This window comes from Ovis canadensis, chromosome 2, assembly GCF_042477335.2.
Source record: "Ovis canadensis isolate MfBH-ARS-UI-01 breed Bighorn chromosome 2, ARS-UI_OviCan_v2, whole genome shotgun sequence".
NCBI lineage: Eukaryota > Metazoa > Chordata > Mammalia > Artiodactyla > Bovidae > Ovis > Ovis canadensis.
In genome coordinates, this window is record NC_091246.1 from 241,836,365 (window position 1) to 241,854,964 (window position 18,600).

General features: G+C 38.7%; 1 protein-coding gene across 50 annotated transcripts in view; it reads left to right on the top strand.

The window, feature by feature from the left end:
• The window catches only part of PUM1 (pumilio RNA binding family member 1), a 122,612-nt gene that overhangs the window by 39,030 nt on the left and 64,982 nt on the right, over window positions 1-18,600 (top strand). For 22 of the 50 annotated variants that reach the window (XM_069574789.1, XM_069574792.1, XM_069574806.1 and 19 more), the window contains exons 4-5: window positions 15,133-15,241; window positions 16,209-16,387. The exons of 12 other annotated variants lie outside the window; for them this stretch is intronic. In XM_069574789.1, the coding sequence (XP_069430890.1) occupies window positions 15,133-15,241; window positions 16,209-16,387 (288 nt within the window). The remainder of the gene's footprint in view (window positions 1-15,132; window positions 15,242-16,208; window positions 16,388-18,600) is intronic. 16 more of the 50 variants (XM_069574791.1, XM_069574795.1, XM_069574793.1 and 13 more) reach the window with 1 other exon arrangement.

The following is an 18,600-nucleotide window of genomic DNA, read 5'->3' on the forward strand; positions in this document are numbered from 1 at the left end:
AGCTCTGTTTCTCCCATGGTTATTTGGCTTATGATCTTGCATGACTTATTTACTCTGCATATAGGAGGACAGCATTATTACTCTTTATGTCCTGAAAGGGATGGATTTGCAGAGGTTAGTGTTCTCATTGGAAAGTACTTCAAGTCTTTGACAGAAAAGACACTTTATCCTGAATGATTGGTTTTCTCCCTTTTGAAAACCAAGGAACCCTTTTCAAGTTTCCTTAATGTTTTACATATTGTTTACTTGACAGTGTTCAGGGACATTAATAATAGTGATTATTTCTGGAATAAATAGAATGTATTTAGATATGTGGCCCTTCATCTTTGTTTTAGAAAACTGAAGCATAAAAAAACTTACCCTTGGTAATAGACAAGTTTGTAAACAAGAGGAATGAAATCTGGAAAGTGCTTTTGTATGTGGAGTAATAATGAATCCTACCACGTTTCCTGGAAGTAGAATAAGGTGAGATATACTTAAAACATAGATGTAGGTTCTCATTAGGCATTACTTAGGAATTGCCCGTAAATGTGAGAAAGCGGAATGGGTTGTAGAGTAAGGAGTTTGGCAGTGATTTGAAGAGCTCTAAACCCAAGGAAAGGTAGAGCTTTGTGGGATGGCAGCTCACTGGACAAGAAGAACCCTTATATCACCACTTTCGGCCTTGCCTCAGACACTCATATTCTTTGGACTTTGCTCTTTTTCCATGGGTAAGACAGATATTGGACTAGATAGTTTTCCAGGACCCTTTTAAGTCTTAAGATTCTTGAAGTTTGTCCTGATTTCTATCTTTAAAAAGACAGAACATAGGAATAGTTTTGCTTTTTCTAGGATATGCCAGAGAGTATCCTAAAGATGTGTTTAGACTGTGATGTAGTGATTTGTAACTTTTCTTTGGGGTCTCTGACTCATTCACCATCTGCAGCTGCATAAGATACTTAAGTGTTTGTCCATCAGGGCTCACAGGGTGGTAATTCGGGAACTGGGACAGGTAGGAGCCTAATTTGGACACCAGGTCCACATCTTTCATCATGGCCTGATAGCTCACAGAATTGGGAGGCTTTGGGGTAGCTAAAAGTACTTTTATGATCCACAGCCCCAGAGGGGCTAACCTCATACTGTAAATTCCTTGCAGGTAGAGTCCCATAAAAGTAACTCAGTTGACTCTAAACTGGATTGAATTTTGGAAAGGAATATGTTATCTGCTAGCAAGATCCTTTTTTGCAGCAGGGAGGGAAAAATAAATATAGCCTGTGGGGCCTTAAGATAAAAATATCAACCCAGCAGTGTAACACACCTTTCCCCCACAAAACGCAGCTTTTGAGTATGCAGAGGAATGGTAAAAGGTTCCTAGTTCTGTTCACTTTGTATTAATACCATTTGATTGTTGGGCATTTTTGACATCTTGTTATTAAAATGAAATGGTTACTGTTGAGAAAACATAGCCAGGCAGGCCAAGTGACCTGGAGGAAGTAAATAACTATCTTGTATTCTGTTAATGATTGTGTAGAGGAGAAGTGACCTTTATATGAGTATTGTTTCTGAAGTTTCTGGGATCTCTTAATAGTTTTGGGATGAGGATTGGGCATTTTGAGAAAGAAGATTGATTAAGAAGGTGTCTTCTAACCTTGTGAATGTGGGTGCATGTGACATTTGAAACCTGGTGCCCAGTCTGTCCTGTGACTTTGAGACATGTGTGGAACTCCACTCATTCCAGTATCTTCCTTCTGTCCTGCACTGGGAGGAATGTGCAGACCTATCACTGTATGTGTTGAGCTGTCTTGGAATGTTTGAATACAGTAAAACATGCTCCTTTGAAGCAGGAGATAACTGATCCACATGTTGCTTAGTTTGTCTTCATTAAATTTCTCTTCTTTTACCCTCCTTTTTCTCAGTTTTTATTTTTTTCATCCACATCAGTATGTTTTATTTGAAAGCAAGCTAACTGCAGTAACACATTCAGACTTTTCAAGACACTTTGGCACTGATATCATTTCTTGTGTGAATCTTCCAACAAATTTCTGAGAGCTATTAGTACCATTTTTACATGAGGGAAGTGAGTTCTAAGGTCAAGTGACTCCAGCTAAGATCAGAAATATCAAAATGTGGATTGACTTCAAGTTATGTTTCATTAGGCTCAGAAATATTAATAGCTGCAATCTACATATACCATTTCTAGGTACTTTATTAATCACTTCATACACATTAACAGTTTTCACAGTGGTCCTACAGTACGATGATGTCTGGACAAACATGGATTACAGAGGTTAACATGATCACAGGCCAGCTGTTTAAACCTAGCTTCTATTACTGTAGATCCTGAGCTTTCCCACTGTTACTTTGCGTGTCCAGAGCCTACCCAGTACTAAAAAATCCGGCTTTGCTTAGCAGCTCTCCTATGAAAGGTTCTTGCTTCCACCAACCAGAAGCTACAGAGGAAATTCAAGTAGCAAGTCATTTGTTTATATCGTTTCTATGGCCCTAATTTATTTTATATATGTGATTTGTGTAAATATTTTCTGTTTCCTTGCACATAAGTTTGTTGAGGGCAGAGGCTTCAGCTAATATGCACTTAGCTAACAGTGGCTGCCTAATATTGTGTTGAATGAATTGTTTACCAGTAAATATTTTTTTCAAAGTATCAATTCCTCTTTATTTTCCCTTTTACTTCAGAAATTCCCCCAGGGAACCTCAGGAGACCTCAATTCAATTCAGTAAATATTGATTGTATTCTGTATTCATATTACTTTTCCATCCTCTGGGGTGTGGGGTTCTGAAGAGGGGAAGGATGAGGAACAGATAAAACTGAAAACTATTTGTTCAGTCTGTTCTGCAAATCTTTATATTTTCAAACTATTCAATAATTATTTTACCAGAGTACACAAGGTGAATAGCATATCAGCAATGCTGTTATATTCCAAGTTGAATCTTATATATAAAAGGCTTTTATTATAAAGGATCTTTTGTTTAATGTAGCTGTAAGCATAGGACACATTCTTTGGGCCATCTGCTGTGGCGTGGAAATACCCTCATTATACAACCAGACGTAATGGTGTTCAGAAAATTGGAATTGCTCTCGTTATATTTCTTGTTCAAACTTGTATTAAACTATGTTGTGTGTAATTCTTTCTTGTTTACTTTTATTTTGCTGATGAGGACCCAAAAGACGAAAATTAATTCATTGTCACTTAGTTGATTAATGGGTTCTGTAATCCTCATTTTAGCAAAATGAATAGAAGAAATAGTTTATTTTCTGTGTTACATGCACATCTATGACATTTTCCACTCTAGGAACATATAAAAGAGGGAACTTGTCCATAACTGGCATACTGAGACATTTCTCTTGTCAATTTAATAGTTAAAATTAGCCCGAGGATGACTGGTTGTGTGATTCCCGTCTTAGTTGTGGGTCCCAAACTGAGTGTTTGGTCCCATCTTGAGGAAGAGGACTGTATCCTGTTTTAATTGAGCTGTTTGCTTCCTGCTTGTGGAATACGAGGGGAATAGGTCATGAAGCAAACTAGATGTTTTCATGGTTTTATTCATGCACATTACAGATTTCCTAAGTGACCTGGTAGCTTATCTTTTGCGTGCTGGACTCCCAGGTACTATTGCAAGTAATCATTGATATAATTATTTAAAGTCTAGACCTAGTATAACTTTAATATGATTATGTTGTAGATCAAACCATGTAATTTATACTTAGATAAAAACAAATGACCTTATTAATAGGTAACTTAAAGGTGGCCAAGATAATAACGTCGTTTCCTTACATGCTTTTCCTTATATTGTGCAGAAAAACCTGGTTCAATTCAGTTCAGTCGCTCAGCTGTGTCTGACTCTGTGACCCTATGCACTGCAGCACACCAGCTTCCCTGTCCAGCACTAACTCCCAGAACTTGCTCAGACTCATGTCCATCGAGTCATTGATGCCATCCAACCATCTCATCCTCTGTCGTCCCCTTCTCCTCTTGCCCTCAGTCTTTCCCAGCATCAGGGTCTTTTCCAGTGAGTCAGTTCTTCGCATCAGGTGGCCAAAGTATTGGAGCTTCAGCTTCAGCATCAGTCCTTCCAATGAATATTCAGGGCGGATTTCCTTTAAGATTGATTTAGGTTTGATCTCCTTGCTGTCCAAGGGACCCCCAAGAGTCTTCTCTCACACCACAGTTCAAAAGCATCAATTCTTTGGCGCTCAGCTTTCTTTATGGTCCACCTCTTAACATCCATACATGACTACGGAAAAACCATAGCTTTGATTAGACAGACCTTTGTTAGCAAAGTAATGTTTTTGTTTTTTAATATGCTGTCTAGGTTTGTCATAGCTTTTCTTCCAAGGAGCAAGTGTCTTTTAATTTCATGGCTGCAGTCATCATCTGCAGTGGTTTTGGAGCCCAGGAGGATAAAGTCTCTCACTGTTTCCATTGTTTCCCCATGTATTTGCCATGAAGTGATGGGACCAGATTCCATGTTCTTCATTTTGTGAATGTTGTCTTAAGCCAGCCTTTTCACTCTCCTTTCAGTTTCATCAAGATGCTCTTTAGTTTCTCTTTGCTTTCTGCCATAAGGGTGGTGTCGTCTGCATATCTAAGGTTATTGATATTTCTTTCAGCTTTTGCTTCATCCAGCCCGGCATTTCGCATGATATACTCTGCATATAAGTTAAATAAGCAGGGTGACAATATACAGCCTTGACATACTTCTTTCCCAGTGTGGAACCAGTCTTTTGTTCCATGTCTGGTTCTAACTGTAGCTTCTTGACTTGCATACAGATTTCTCAGGAGGCAGGTCAGGTGGTCTGGTATTCCCATCTCTTTCAGAATTTTCCAGTTTGTTGTGATCCACACAGTCAAAGGCTCTGTCATAGTCAATAAAGCAGAAGTAGATGTTTTTCTGGAACTTTCTTGCTTTTTCTGTGATCCAGTAGATGTTGGCAATTTGATCTGTGGTTTCTCTGCCTTTTCTAAATCCAGCTTGAACATCTGGAAGTTTTTGTTCACCTTGGGCATTTCTTCATTTTCTGAACATAATTTACTGTTTATGAAGTTAATCAGAGGAAAGAAGTTTCTTTTGGCTCTATTCCAATAACTTGAAGTGGGACGGTATAAAGAAAACTTTATTTTCAGTAGCTTCAGGAAGGGATGTGCAGTGGAGAAAGAATTAGTGTGGAACTTTCCCCAGGTTAATTTACCACAAAATATTATGGAGCTAGAGGTACTAACAGTATCTCTGATTTTTTTTTTTTTTTTTAAAGAGCATGCTTTATGAGAGCAGCCAATGTCTTTAGTGTGTTTAGTTTCAAGGATAAAGTTGTTAACAGTGGTTGTATTTTTTGTGTGGTAAAGAACATTGGGAAAGCTTTGTGCTTCCTTGAAGAATGTATTTTTTTTTTCTTTGACCCAGCTGTGCGGTGTTCCCTGAGTCTTAACTCCTGGACAGCCCGGGAAGCCCCCAAGTACATTTTTAAGTTAACAGTTGTCCTCAGTTGAAGAACTGTTTGCACCTCATTCTATTTTGTGGTGGTCCTAAAATTTCAAAGCTACCAAATTCTTATTATCTTTAGTTTAGTTCACTCGCAGTGAATCCTGAGGACAGCCTTAAAACTTTACACTTTGGAGTTGTAGATTTAGACTTGTGACACCATATTCTTACATAGTTGGATCCTGTTGTCTTCTGGTCTTTGCACTCAACTGACTCTGTGGAATAGGTTCCTGATTAAGACAACTTCAGTGGTAGACTGGCTTATTTATGTATACTTAGTGACTTCATTCTTGATCATCATAATGGGCTATGAATCTTCCATTTGAAATTAAATAATTTAAAATGCCTTGAAAGCTGAGCGAGGCATTTAAGCAGCAGTTTGTATTACCTTCCCTGCTCCCATTTCCACAGATCCCTTCTTTTATCATTTTATGGCTAGATTACTGAAGTCACCTTTTTGCTTGACTTCCCAGCATCTGTTTGCTTTCCCTCACTCCACTTAATAAAGGGATGTTAAGTTAATCTTTTAAAGTGAATTTTTATGATTTTATTTTCTGTTGCTGCCTGTTGGATTAGAGCCCAGCTCTTCAGTGCTCCACTAAGCCTCACTGGCAGCTAGCTCATTGTTCTTTTGTCCCCTTCTCCTTACTGCCCCTCTAGTTGGTGGCCAGGTTTCTTTTTTATTGGTGGGCACCAGGACAGAGAAGCCTGACGTCTATGATTCATAGGGTTGCACAGAGTCAGACACAGCTTAGCTACTGAACGACAGCAACCTGCCCCACTTGCTTTCAATTCTGCCTTTGCTCTTCCGCTTTCTACTCCTCCCTCCTTTAAGGCGTTCCTTGACCATCCTGTGCCAGGTACTGTTCTTTCTTCATCTCTGTAGGTTGTGAAGTTTAACAGTCTGCATCACACTAGTTAGTGTGCTTACTTTGAAATGCTTTGTAACTATATCACTTTGATTCCTGGTAGGTTTGTAATCTTTCCTTCAAGGCAAAGACTTTTTGTTATTTATTTTACTATTTTTGTTACTTCCAGTAGTGGCTTCTGTGGTTTGTGCATTTCAGTGTAAGTTCAAGTAATAGTTTACTTTTTGAAATCTGTAAGTACTTCAGATGCTAAACCTTTTATTTTTTTCAGTAGTCAGAAAAGCAGTACTGGTTTTCTAGATAGGAGAGAGAAGATCAAATTACCACATATTGGCCAGGCCTAAGTGATTTGTGTAACTTCATCATTAGTTGTGGAAGTGTTATTAAAGGACATTAGATACAACTATTAGCAGTGCTTATTATGATGAGTTTAATAACCCCAGAAAAATATTTTTTAAAAATCTGTTAATTTTATATACTGCAGTTATAATTATGCAAAAAATTAAACTTTTTTTCTTTTCTTAAAAGGAATGTATTAGATTGGTTAAACAAAGATGTTTAGTTATGAGACCATTAATATGGAAATTTGTTTTCACTAGTAGTCATCTTGCCATATAGGCTAAAAATTTTAAGTAGGAATTGCTAGATGTCAGATTATGATCGGAGAAGGCAGTGGCACCCCACTTCAGTACTCTTGCCTGGAAAATCCCATGGACAGAGGAGCATGGTAGGCTGCAGCCCATGGAGTCATGAAGAGTCCGACACGACTGAGCGACTTCCCTTTCATGCATTGGAGAAAGAAATGGCAACCACTCTAGTGTTCTTGGCTGGAGAATCCCAGGGATGACGGAGCCTGGTGGGCTGCCATCTATGGGGTCGCACAAAGTCCGACACGACTGAAGTGAATTAACAGCAGCAGATTATGATGCTGCCTCGTAGTGAAATGTGGGAAAAAGTTATAGCAAACATTGATTTTTTTTCAATAATTTTTTATGACTTGAATAAAATGAAACTTCAAAAATGTTTATAAACATTTAAAAATAATCTTTGCATAGAAGTATTGAGTAACTGATGGCAGAACACTTCCTTAATTAGTATATATATAAGTGAGAAGTGAGAATTTAGAGGATCATATTCCTTAAACTTGAAAGCAAAACCACCATATTCTTTGGTTTTTTTAAACCAAAGATTAAGCCTGTGATTAACCATTGAACATTTTCAACTTTCTGTATTTAAGCTAGTTTTCAAAGTGGACTGGAAGTTACTGTCTGCTTGCTTAAAAATATTTGAAGCATGTGGTCTGAGCTTTCTTAAAATTCCCACTAACTTTGGTCACATTGAAATTATGTTGTAGCGAAATGTATCTGCTAAGAGAAAATGTCTTATTTATTTGTAGTGAATTTTGTACCACTATCTCAGTTTTTATTAAAAATCAGTTCTAAATCATAATAAAAATGTATATTATAACAAGTCATCCATAATCCCACTACATCAACAAACATCTATTTCAGCTTTTATTTTTCTTTCCAATCTTGATCCAAAAGGGAAGGGTCCATGAAGAGAAGCAATCTTTACATGTATGATTTTGTATTTTGCTTTTAAAATTTAATGTTATTTTATAAATACTACATACAGTCATGATAGCTATTTTGGGTGAGCTTACATTACATTGTTGCATACAGCTGTACCTTATTGAACATTTAATTTGCTCCCACCTGTTTTGCTTTTATTCTTTGAATGTGAAGCTTCCCCACGCCCCTTTGAATTATTTAGTGTTGATAAACTCAGGAATGAACATGACTTTTTTTTAACCTAGCTTTAAAATTTTTTATTATTTAAAAAAATTTATTGAAGTGTAGTTGCTTTACAGTGTTGTGTGTTAATTTCTGCTGAACAGCAAACTGGTTCAGTCTCACATGTACCCATACTCTTTTTCGTGTTCTTTTCCATTATGGTTTATCACAGGATGTTGAATATAGTTCCCTGTGCTATACAGTAGGACCTTGTTGTTTATCCATCCTATGTGTGTAACAGTTTGCATCTGCCGATCCCAAACTCCCAACCCTTCTCTTTCCCACCTTCGCCTCAATTTTTGGCAACCACACAGCTGTTCTCTGTATCAGTAAGTCTATAGTTTGATAGGTATGTTCATTTTTACCGTATTTAGATTCCACATATAAATGATAACATATATGGTATTTATCTTTCTTTTTCTGACTTCATTTGTTATGGTTATCTCTAGGCCCATCGATGTTGCTGCAGATAGTATGATTTTACTCTTTTAATTGAATGTATATATCACAGCTTCTTTATGGACATTTAGGTTGTTTCCATGACTTGGCTGTTTCCATGATAGTGGTGCTTATGAATATAGGGGTGTATGTGTCTTTTTGGATTATGCCCCGTTTTGTTTGGATATATGCCCAGGAGTGGAATTGCTGGGTCATATGACAACTCTAGTTTTTAAAGAAAGCTCCATATTGTTTTCCATAGTGGCTGCATCAATTTACATTTCCACCAACAATGTAGGAGATGAACATGACTCCTAATGTACAATCCTTTCCAAAAGAATTGTCCTAACAGTGAATGGATATATGTACAAGGCTTTTTCTTTATGCCTTGTAAAGGATATTGATTTATTCTTTTATATGTAAGCGGTTTTGTGTTAAAACTTCAGTAATAAAGCTTTATGTGTATAATATAAAGTATTATGAACTATCTCACTACATTTCCCAACAACCGTCTGTGGTATGGAGGGCCAGGAAACCCCTTAGGGCATTAATAGTTTTGAGAATGGTTTTCTGAAAATTACACAGTTATCGCAGTCAGAGCTATTGGTTTACCAGTAGTACTTCTTTACTGCCATTAGTGCTGAGTGGCCCTTTCTCTGAGTTGATGTCAGATTCTTTTAATGTAATGAGGATATTTACCAAGAGATTAAAAATTTTGGAGGGGGCTATATCTTACCAGCTAGTTAAAATGTCAGGTATTTGATTCCTGTATTGGCCACACTCCAGTGAAACTAAGCTTGTGTGGGAAGTTTGCATTGCCACATGAGATGGTCAAACCTGGTCATGCCTTTGGGGCTATAGCATCCCTGTACTCTTTAAGAAGCTAAATTTTTGCTTTGAGAGATAGCTCTGTGTACCTTATGTTGAGTGTGTAAGTAGTTACCTATTTTATTCCTCTTGAGTACGGCATACTTAATGGAGTTTCTATCTGTTCAGGTATTAGTGGTGGTATGGTCGAACACATCCAGTCCTTAATAATCGGCTTGCCTCTTAGTTTCTGCAAAGCTGTGATCATGGTTCTTCTCGCAGTGTTTTTGTTAGGGCTCTTAATTTTATGGGATTCACACTGAAGTGGGCTGGGTGATGTGCTCACTTTTGTGAGTTGTATACACAGGAGCATCTCACTGGCTTTGCCATTAGTAGTGTGAAGTCTGTTGGTTACTATTTTGTTATTAAATAATATTAACAGCTAACTCTGACTGGTTACTCTTGAGTTTTGCGTTGTTACATGCTATAACATTCAGTGTTTGTAATAGTTCATTTTATCAGTGAGAAAACTGAGACCTAGATGAATAAATTCAACACAGTTGGAACATGAAGACAGTTTTATTTGTCTGGTTTTAAAAACGATTTCAGAGTAGTTGTGTGTGCTTTACCCATGATATTACTTCTTAAAATAAGAAGCCTGAAGGTTTTTGATGTTCTTAGCCTTTTAGAACACTTTTGTTTAAAGGGGTGTTGGTAGGGGTTAATGTGATGGTCGATTGTGCAAGTGTAGCTTTGTGTGTTGTCTTCTTTTTTTTTTTTTAAAGTGTTTCCAAACAAAATTTATAGAGGTTTCCCAAGTAGCTGACATTGCTTATAAACCAGTGGTGCTTGGTTTCTACTTTCTTCTTGAGAAGCTTCATGGATAAGCTTACTTGATTTCTTCACTCTTCTTAAGTCTTTTCTTTTACAAACCTGTAATTCAAGCTGGTATTAAATAGTGTATGAGTTTTTCTTCTTAAGACTGAAGAACAGATACTATTGGAGGGGCAGTTAGAAATCCCACATAATGAGACCGTACAAGGAAGAGTACAAGGCCTGTTGCATTGCTGTTGTCAGATGGTAGGGCCTCCCAAACCCTGGTTCTCAATTTGTATGTCTTAAAGGGGATGCACTAATTTAGAGCTGATTGGATTATAGAACTGACCTGTACTAACTAGAACTGCAAGAGATGAGTGTATGAAAACTAAAATGCTGTTTACTAATTTATAAAGAGAGAGAGCAGTTCTCAAGTGGATCAGCATGTTTGGCTGTAGGCGGAAACAGAGTTCTCTTAAGAAGTTTGCTTGGTAAGCAGAGTCTGAGCCAGGGAACTTGGATGTTTTTAGTGGCTACTGTACCCACACTGCTGTCTAGTCTGATGCGGTAATTGCTTTTATAAGGACAGACTTGTTTGTGCATCCTATTGGCTCTCCCTAAACTTGGGTACTGGACAATACTGCCTTCTTCATCTGACTCCCTGGCTCTCCTTTTCTTTTGTTGGACCAATTCCGAATTCCCTTATCTTCCTTTAGAATTGTCAAATCTTTTAATCCTCTTACTGCTTAATCTTTCTTTAAATTGAATTCTGTAAACTTCTGCTGTGATCTGTTCTTTGTTCCTGTCAGAGAGCAGTCTTGATGGGGTAAGCAGTAACCATCTTTTTCATAAACAAGTTGCATTTGAATGTTTGGTGATTGAATTTAGGTGTGGCTTATGTGAAGTTTTAATGGACAGGAATTAATGGATATAAATCTGAGCAAACTGGGAGATAGTGGAGGACAGCCTGGCATGCTTCAATCCATGTGGTCTCAAAGGATACAACTTAGTGACTGAATGATGGCAGCAAGAAGGGAAGGTCTGCAGGTTGGTGAACCTGGATGCTTTAGCCTGTGCTATGGATGATGTTGGGGATTCCCTGGTGGCTCAGACAGCGTCTGCCTGCAATGCAGAAGACCTGGGTTTGATCCCTGGGTCGGGAAGATCCCCTGGAGAAGGAGATGGCAACCCACTCCAGTACTCTTGCCTAGAAAATTCCTTGGATGGAGGAGCCTGGTGGGCTGCAGTCCATGGGGTCGCAAAGAGTCGGTCACAACTGAGCGACTTCACTTACTTATGGATGATGTTAATCTTTAGAGGGCTTGAATCTTAATTTGAAATAATTGGATACTCATTATCACTTTGTTTTATATTCAGTAGATTACAGCTCCTTTTAGTATGATCAGGTTCAAACAGTATCTTAGATGACTCCTGGTTTTGTGATTGCTACTAATTCTCAGTAAGCTTAATGTATCTAAATCCATTTAATTTTGCAGAATTTAAGAAAACTAGTAATTTTTTCTTTTTATTACAGAAGGGCTATAAGACAAAGTGAAACAGATGAAATTTTTTCAAAATTAACAAATATTAGAAGTAGAACAAGACTTGCTTCTTGAAAACAAAATCTTAAAGATATTTTAAATGTAAGAAAACCCTTGTGTATATTCACGGCTATATTAGTTATCTATTGCTGCGTACTAAATTCCCCCAAAATTTAGTGGCTCAAAACAGGATCCCAGTCATGACTTTGCAAGATTATCTATTTCAGGGTCCCTGACAAGCTGCAGTCAAGATTTCAGCCCCAGCTGGGGCTACAGTCATCTCAAAGTCCCAACTGGGGAAGGAACTGCTTCCAGGCTCACTCACGTGATTGATATTAGGATCAAGTTTCTTGCAGATTGTTAGACTGAGGACCTCAGTCCCTAACAAATTAATGTCCAGTGACCTCTCTTGGTTCCTTGCCATATGTGTCTCTCTATTGGGCAGCTCACAATATAGCAGCTAGTTTTGTTAAAACTAGGGTGAGAGAGGAGCAGAAACAAGATAGAAGTCAGTTCTTAAGTCTTGAAAGCAACACTCCAGTCATTTTTGCTTTGTATTGTTGCTTAGGAGCAAGTCACTAGGTTCAGCCCACAGTCAAAGGAAGAGGGGGAGTCACATGAGGGACTGATTACCTAGAGGCAGAGACTTTAGGAGAATTGACTTGTTATTGCCTTCCTCTGCTGCTTTCTTTTTCTTTATCTCTTACAGACTTTCTTTTTCATTCCCTGCCATTTTTATTAGTAATAAGTTAATTGATCTTCTTGGCTACTTTGCCAGATCGTACGGGGTTTTAGTACTTTGGGGACTGCTCCTAGCACCTCTTTAGGATTTATATTTATAGATACTGTTCATGGTGGGAGACACCATTAGTATCTGACTGTAGTCTTGAATTTTTTGATATGTACACATTGTGTGCATTGTACTATATCATTTTATATAAAGGACTTGAGCATCTGAGAATTTTGGTATCCAAGGAGGCTCCTGGAACCAGTCCTGCATGAATACCAAGGGGCAACTGTATCCCTTTGAGATTCGTTGCGTCTGTTACCACTTTGAAATACAGTCTCTGCTTTTTAGTACCTTTCTACAAGTTTCTTGTATTATTGTTTCCTTTTGAGAGAAGTTGACCTGAAAATGGCTGGCTTTATGTGGACCTGCTTTTACTGGCACTGCATGTTATAACGACCTGGCAAGCTGCAGTGAAAGAAGGCAGGGTCGTAGAAGTCATTTTTGAAGCCTTGAGTTCAGGGCTGCTGCTTTCAGTAAGCAGTTTGACAAATTATGGAAAGACTATGTTTGCACATGGAGGCTGGTGCTTAGAGAAGCTTGAGTTTTGAGTAAAGATTTCCGAATTTGTGTTGAGAGGGATGAGCAGTATAATGAATGTATCTCATCACCTTTGCTGTCTTTCCAGTATGTGAGACTAAAGTTAACCGGCTGATGGAGTGTCCCGTGTGCTGGCGTTCTTTGGTGCACAGGACGTTGATGCGGACTCTTGTTTGCTCACACTCCATATGAAATGAAGGAGGAGGATCTAACCAACAGGGAAAGAAATTCTGTTTCTATTTGTAGTCTTATGAGAGGGCATTTTTGAAATTAAGAAAGAGAAGTTTAAAACAAGAATTCTTGAGTTGTGCATGAATAGTGCACGTTAATTTTCACTGTCCCTTCTGCGGTTTACAGCTGTTTTGCCTTGGTGTAATGCCACTGAATACTTTTATTGAGAACCTCCTTTGTGGTGGACATTGTATTAGGTGCATATCTACAATATCTCTAATCATCACAGCATCCTGAAAAATATCTCCTTCATTAGTACAAAGAAAATGAGGCCCAGGGCAGTCCTGCATTTTGCCCTAGGGCACATCAAAGTTGTTTAGTCTAGGGCTTCCTGCCTCCATTGCTTAGCTGTGGTCTGGGCTCTTGCTCCCACCTGTCCTCATTGTCCTTCAAGTTAACAGACCAGCTATGTCCTTGTTTCTTTGAGAGTGAACCCTAGAGGCACACTAGGAATTGACTGCTTATGAGTGCATCTGTGCAATTAAATGTCAGACCAACATAGGTCTTTTTTTCATGACCTTGTTGGACCAGGAAACAATGTTAGGGCCTGAAAAATAAGTGGGAAACTGCTTTGGTTCAGGTAGTAACCCATGTCTACCATATAGTTTCATAGAACTCAAATAAATTGATGCTGAGAAACCCAGAAGTTGGATTGGAAAGCTGAGATGCGTTTTAGTGAGAGCAGAGTTGAGCTGTTTCTCCTTATCGTTGGGTTATCGGTTATATATAGGAAAGGTAAAACCTTAATCATCAAGGAGGAGAGCAAATGTTTTGCACTCTCTGCTTTTCTATTCTCTTCCTCTGAGAAATTCAACTCTTCAGGTGTGTTCTTTTATGCTCAAAAGCAGTGATGAAGTATTATCTCAAACTTCTGAGTTTCTTGTCTGGCTAGTAGTAGCTGAAGTGAAAACATAGAATAAATAAGAGGGACGTTTCATTAGTGAGTAAAGCTGATGAAGCATAATGGGATAGTAGTGGAAATTTACTTTGCAGCTTGGGCCACTGACGCTTCGATCATGTGCAGAACTGTACTGTGTTTTGCTTGAAGGGTGGTTTGCATTTCTTTGGTTGAAGCTAATTTAAAGCTAGTGATGCCTGCATTTCTAGGAAGTATGGAGTGTTTTGTGAACTCACTTTAATGGCATTACTAAGTATTCTTAAGATTAACTGAGGTTAGGAGATTTTAATTTCCCTTCCAGTAATGGGGGAATAACTGATCTGTCTTTCCAAAATCTTGGAATAGGTTAATGTTGTGGTTAGGAAGTGGTTTTTTTGTCGATTTTTGTTTGCTTTAGTTTTTTCTTTGTGGTATTGAAAATATTTTGCTTAAACAGAATCTCTGTGTATGAAGGAGGTAAATTTTGCCTCTAGTGTTCCATAGCTGGCATCTGAGTTAATGCCCAAGCTTGAGTAACTTTGTAGGGTCAGTTAGTGTAAATGTAGGCAGAAGTAGCCTTTTCAATAGTTGTAGGTACTTTTCTTTTTCAGTAAGAATCTTCTTAGTGAGCAGTTAGCTGATAGGTCTAATGTGAGTCCCCCTCCCTCCCCCCTTAAAAATCTTGGCATAGATTAAGTGAATAATTCCAGATGTTTAAGCTGAGCCTCTATTGTGATGGGTTGATCTGTAGCCCTGCTTGCATTAGGCCTCTTTGTGACTTTTACGAAAGATAAAGTAGCGCTCTGAGGACAGTCTGCAGAGTCAGAACACTGTAATTAAAGACCTTCGGGGGCACGTGAGCATCTTCAGTACCCTTGTCTAAAAGAAAGTGTTGACTGCTGTACTTTCATCCTTTATGAATTCTTTAAAAGCATCTATTATTTTTAATTTGCAGCAGCTCTTGCCAGGTAAAAAGTTTTGGGAAACAGATGAATCCAGCAAAGATGGACCAAAAGGAATATTCCTGGGTGATCAATGGCGAGACAGTGCCTGGGGAACATCAGGTAATCTAGATCTAGCATCTGTACTGTGATTTATGCCTGTCTTAGAGCTCCTTTCCTCAGCAATTGGCAAGTCATGAATTTTACATCAGTGACATAAGCATGTCAAGCAGTGTCCTGTCCTGTAGTATAATTGCCATGAAGGAGCTTATATGATGTAATTTATTAAAACATAATTAATGCAAAATCAAATCTTCAATATTTTTGCTGAAGTGCTAGCCACAGAGGAATGGTCTTAGTTGAAATGACTGTAATTTCAGCTACAACTTCTTGTTCTGTACTGCTGTCAGCATACTTGGAATTGGAAAATCCATGCCTGCCGTTTGAAGTTCATGTTTCTTTCTCCTCCCATTGCCCCTGTGTACTGTGTATGGGGTGCTCTATCTAAAAATGTGGTTGGGGCCAAATAAGTCACTGGGCATGGATGCGTTTCTGACTGATACCCCTGAAGAGAGAGACGGGGAGAACTTGAAGAGGCAGCCACACTGACAGCAGAAAGAAATGACAGATGATGGGGAAGGAGGAGTCAGAACATTCAAAAGCCAGTGTGCTGTGTTGCAGCGCAGTGTAAGAATGGAACCTCAGATGACCGTGGTCATCAGAAAAGATCAGATTATGTTGTTATTTTAAAAAGGGCAGTAAACTCACATTTCCTTTTAGTGACATTACCAATAAAATATATTAAAAAGAATTCTGCTACTTGACAGGGGTAAACATTAATTTGTCCACTTAGCTAGATAAACCAGTTATGTGAACTACTGTATTGCTGTCCTGGATATATGAAGGGTGTGTTCTGTTTCATTAGCTTATGTAGAATATTATACTTAGGGAAAACACAGTAGGACATTTTGGCTCAATTTACCATGGCAGGTTTCCTGATTCCCAGTCATTGGTTTATCCATGAGACATCGCTCGTAATTTGTTTGAGCCTCTGGCTGCACTGTATCATGCTTGTGTATCTTTTTTGTAGATCATTCAGTTTCCCAGCCAATCATGGTGCAGAGAAGACCTGGTCAGAGTTTCCATGTGAACAGTGAGGTCAATTCTGTACTGTCCCCACGGTCGGAGAGTGGGGGACTAGGCGTTAGCATGGTGGAGTATGTATTGAGCTCATCCCCGGGCGATTCCTGTCTAAGAAAAGGAGGATTTGTAAGTTGGCTTGAGGAACTTGTTCCTATCTCTCTCTCTCTTTCCCCTTCCCCCTAAAGAAAAACATGCCTGTTTAGTTTCCGTAGATATTCACAGCACTAATCGCAGAGTTTTTAACAACACTTTTATTGCAATTAGATCTCAGCAAACACAGCAGGAGATATGACTAAACTTTTTAAAAATAGAGAAAGGATGTTGTTTTGGGACTCACTTATAGTAATGTGAGGTAAGAACTGAAACCTAGGTCTCAGTTCATCGGTCCTCCAGAAAACACACAAAAAGAGAAGGAATTAACACAGAGCTTAAGGCGGATGTCAGTAGGGAGTAGATCAGAGAGCAGTGATTTGCCAATACCTGAGGGTCCTTAAAATGGATCGGATAACGTGGGTTCATTCTTGTTTTTGCTAGTAAGCTTTAATTATGAAATGATCATTGGCCCTCTTTGAATAACTTTGCTTCTCATACACAGTCTATCAGGAAATCAGAAGTTCTGTTAATTCTGTGTTGCAAATTTTTTCAGATTCATCACCATTGACTTCTCTGATGCTAAATTCTAGCCAAAGCAGCATCTCTGTAGCCTCTTCCCTTTTTAAGTCTTAAGTAGTCTTCCTCAAGCATCTTCGATAGCCTTTCTCAAGACTAGTTCTTTCTTATAGCATTGACTTTACAGATCTAAAAGTCTTAAGATGCATTTCTGTTTGAATCTTCCTCATTTTGTGTTCTTTGACTGGTTTCATATTCCAGGTCATAGGTAGGAAGATCAGAAAAGGCACCCTAACTCTTTCTTCCTTACTTTTCTCTTGACCCAACATGATTTGTACCTTTTCAAAGCACTGTCTCCCTGAAGTTTTTTTGGGCTAATACTTCTGTTGGCAGTCATTTTAAGAGACCTCCTTTCCCGCAAATCATATTAATAATTTTACCTTTATAACTGTCTTACATTCTATTATCTTAGTAGCATTTATTGTTAGTATTTTTATCATTAGACATCTGTTGCTAGGTATCCGAGGCTTGGTTCTATTTTCCCAGTTCCACTTGAAACTAATTTAGTGTCAACAACATGTTAGTGGACACTAAATGAATGGTTGCTGACTTGGTTGTCAGGAAAATGTTAACAGGTGGCCTCCAAGGTAAGCAGAATCCACCTGGAGTTAACTTTATTCTACTCATGTCAAAAGTAATGCTTCAGTGAACATTGACACTTGACATGTGGCTGGAGCTTTTGATTCTACCAAAAAAAGGAAAAAAAGAGTGGGGCAGGGGGAGTGAAATGAGCTTATTTAAGAGGCTGGTTTGAATTTCTCCCAGCTTTACATCTAGAAGTTTGGTTTGAGGAATTAAGCCAGAACAGGCTCATTCATTTTTATAACATTTAGGAAGAGCAAGGGACCAAACTGGGGCTTTTGTCTTGATTCTTGCATACTAGCTGTTCCAAAGTTGACCCAATTAATTTCTGGGTCTTTTAACCCTGCAGAGACATAGGTTCAGTGGCTCATAGGTCAGACTGGAAAATACTGCTTGCATTTGAACCTTCCTAAGAGGCTTTTTGGGAAGAACAGATCTACCCTTTGGATGTGAGGAATGAGATCAGGCAAAATGATCATTTGCATGTTGTCTCATGGGAAGAAGGGTGTTACTTCTTCCCTTCTTTCAACTTATCCCCAGCTCACCTCTTTTTCTTACCTCTCACACTTTGCTCATCTTGAGTACACTTTGCTCAGAGGAAGTGCCGCCTTCTAACTTCTGCCTATGTTGTGGTTTAGTTGGTAAGTTGTATCTGACTCTTCAACCCCATGGACTGTAGCCTGCCAGGCTTCTCTGTCCATGGGATTTTCCAGGCAAGAATACTGGCGTGGGTAGCCATTTCCTTCTCTAGGGAGTCTTTCCGACTCAGGGATTGAACCCACATCTCCTGCAAGTCTCTTGCATTGGCAGGTGGATTCTTCACCACTGAGCCATCAGGGAAGTACAACTTCTGCCTATAACTTTTAGGTATTTACTTAGGAGAAAAGTCATAGCTAAGTCATCACTGTGGTGCACTGGAACCTCTGAGATTCTTGCCGTGAATTCTCTATCATGTGTGGACAGCTTCTTCTTCTTTTTTTTTTTTTTTGGACAGCTTCTAAGTCTTGAGCATTAGCCACCAGACATGTGCCTGGGTTACTGTGAAGTTTGTGAAAGTGAAAGTCACTGAGTCGTCTTCAACTCTTTGC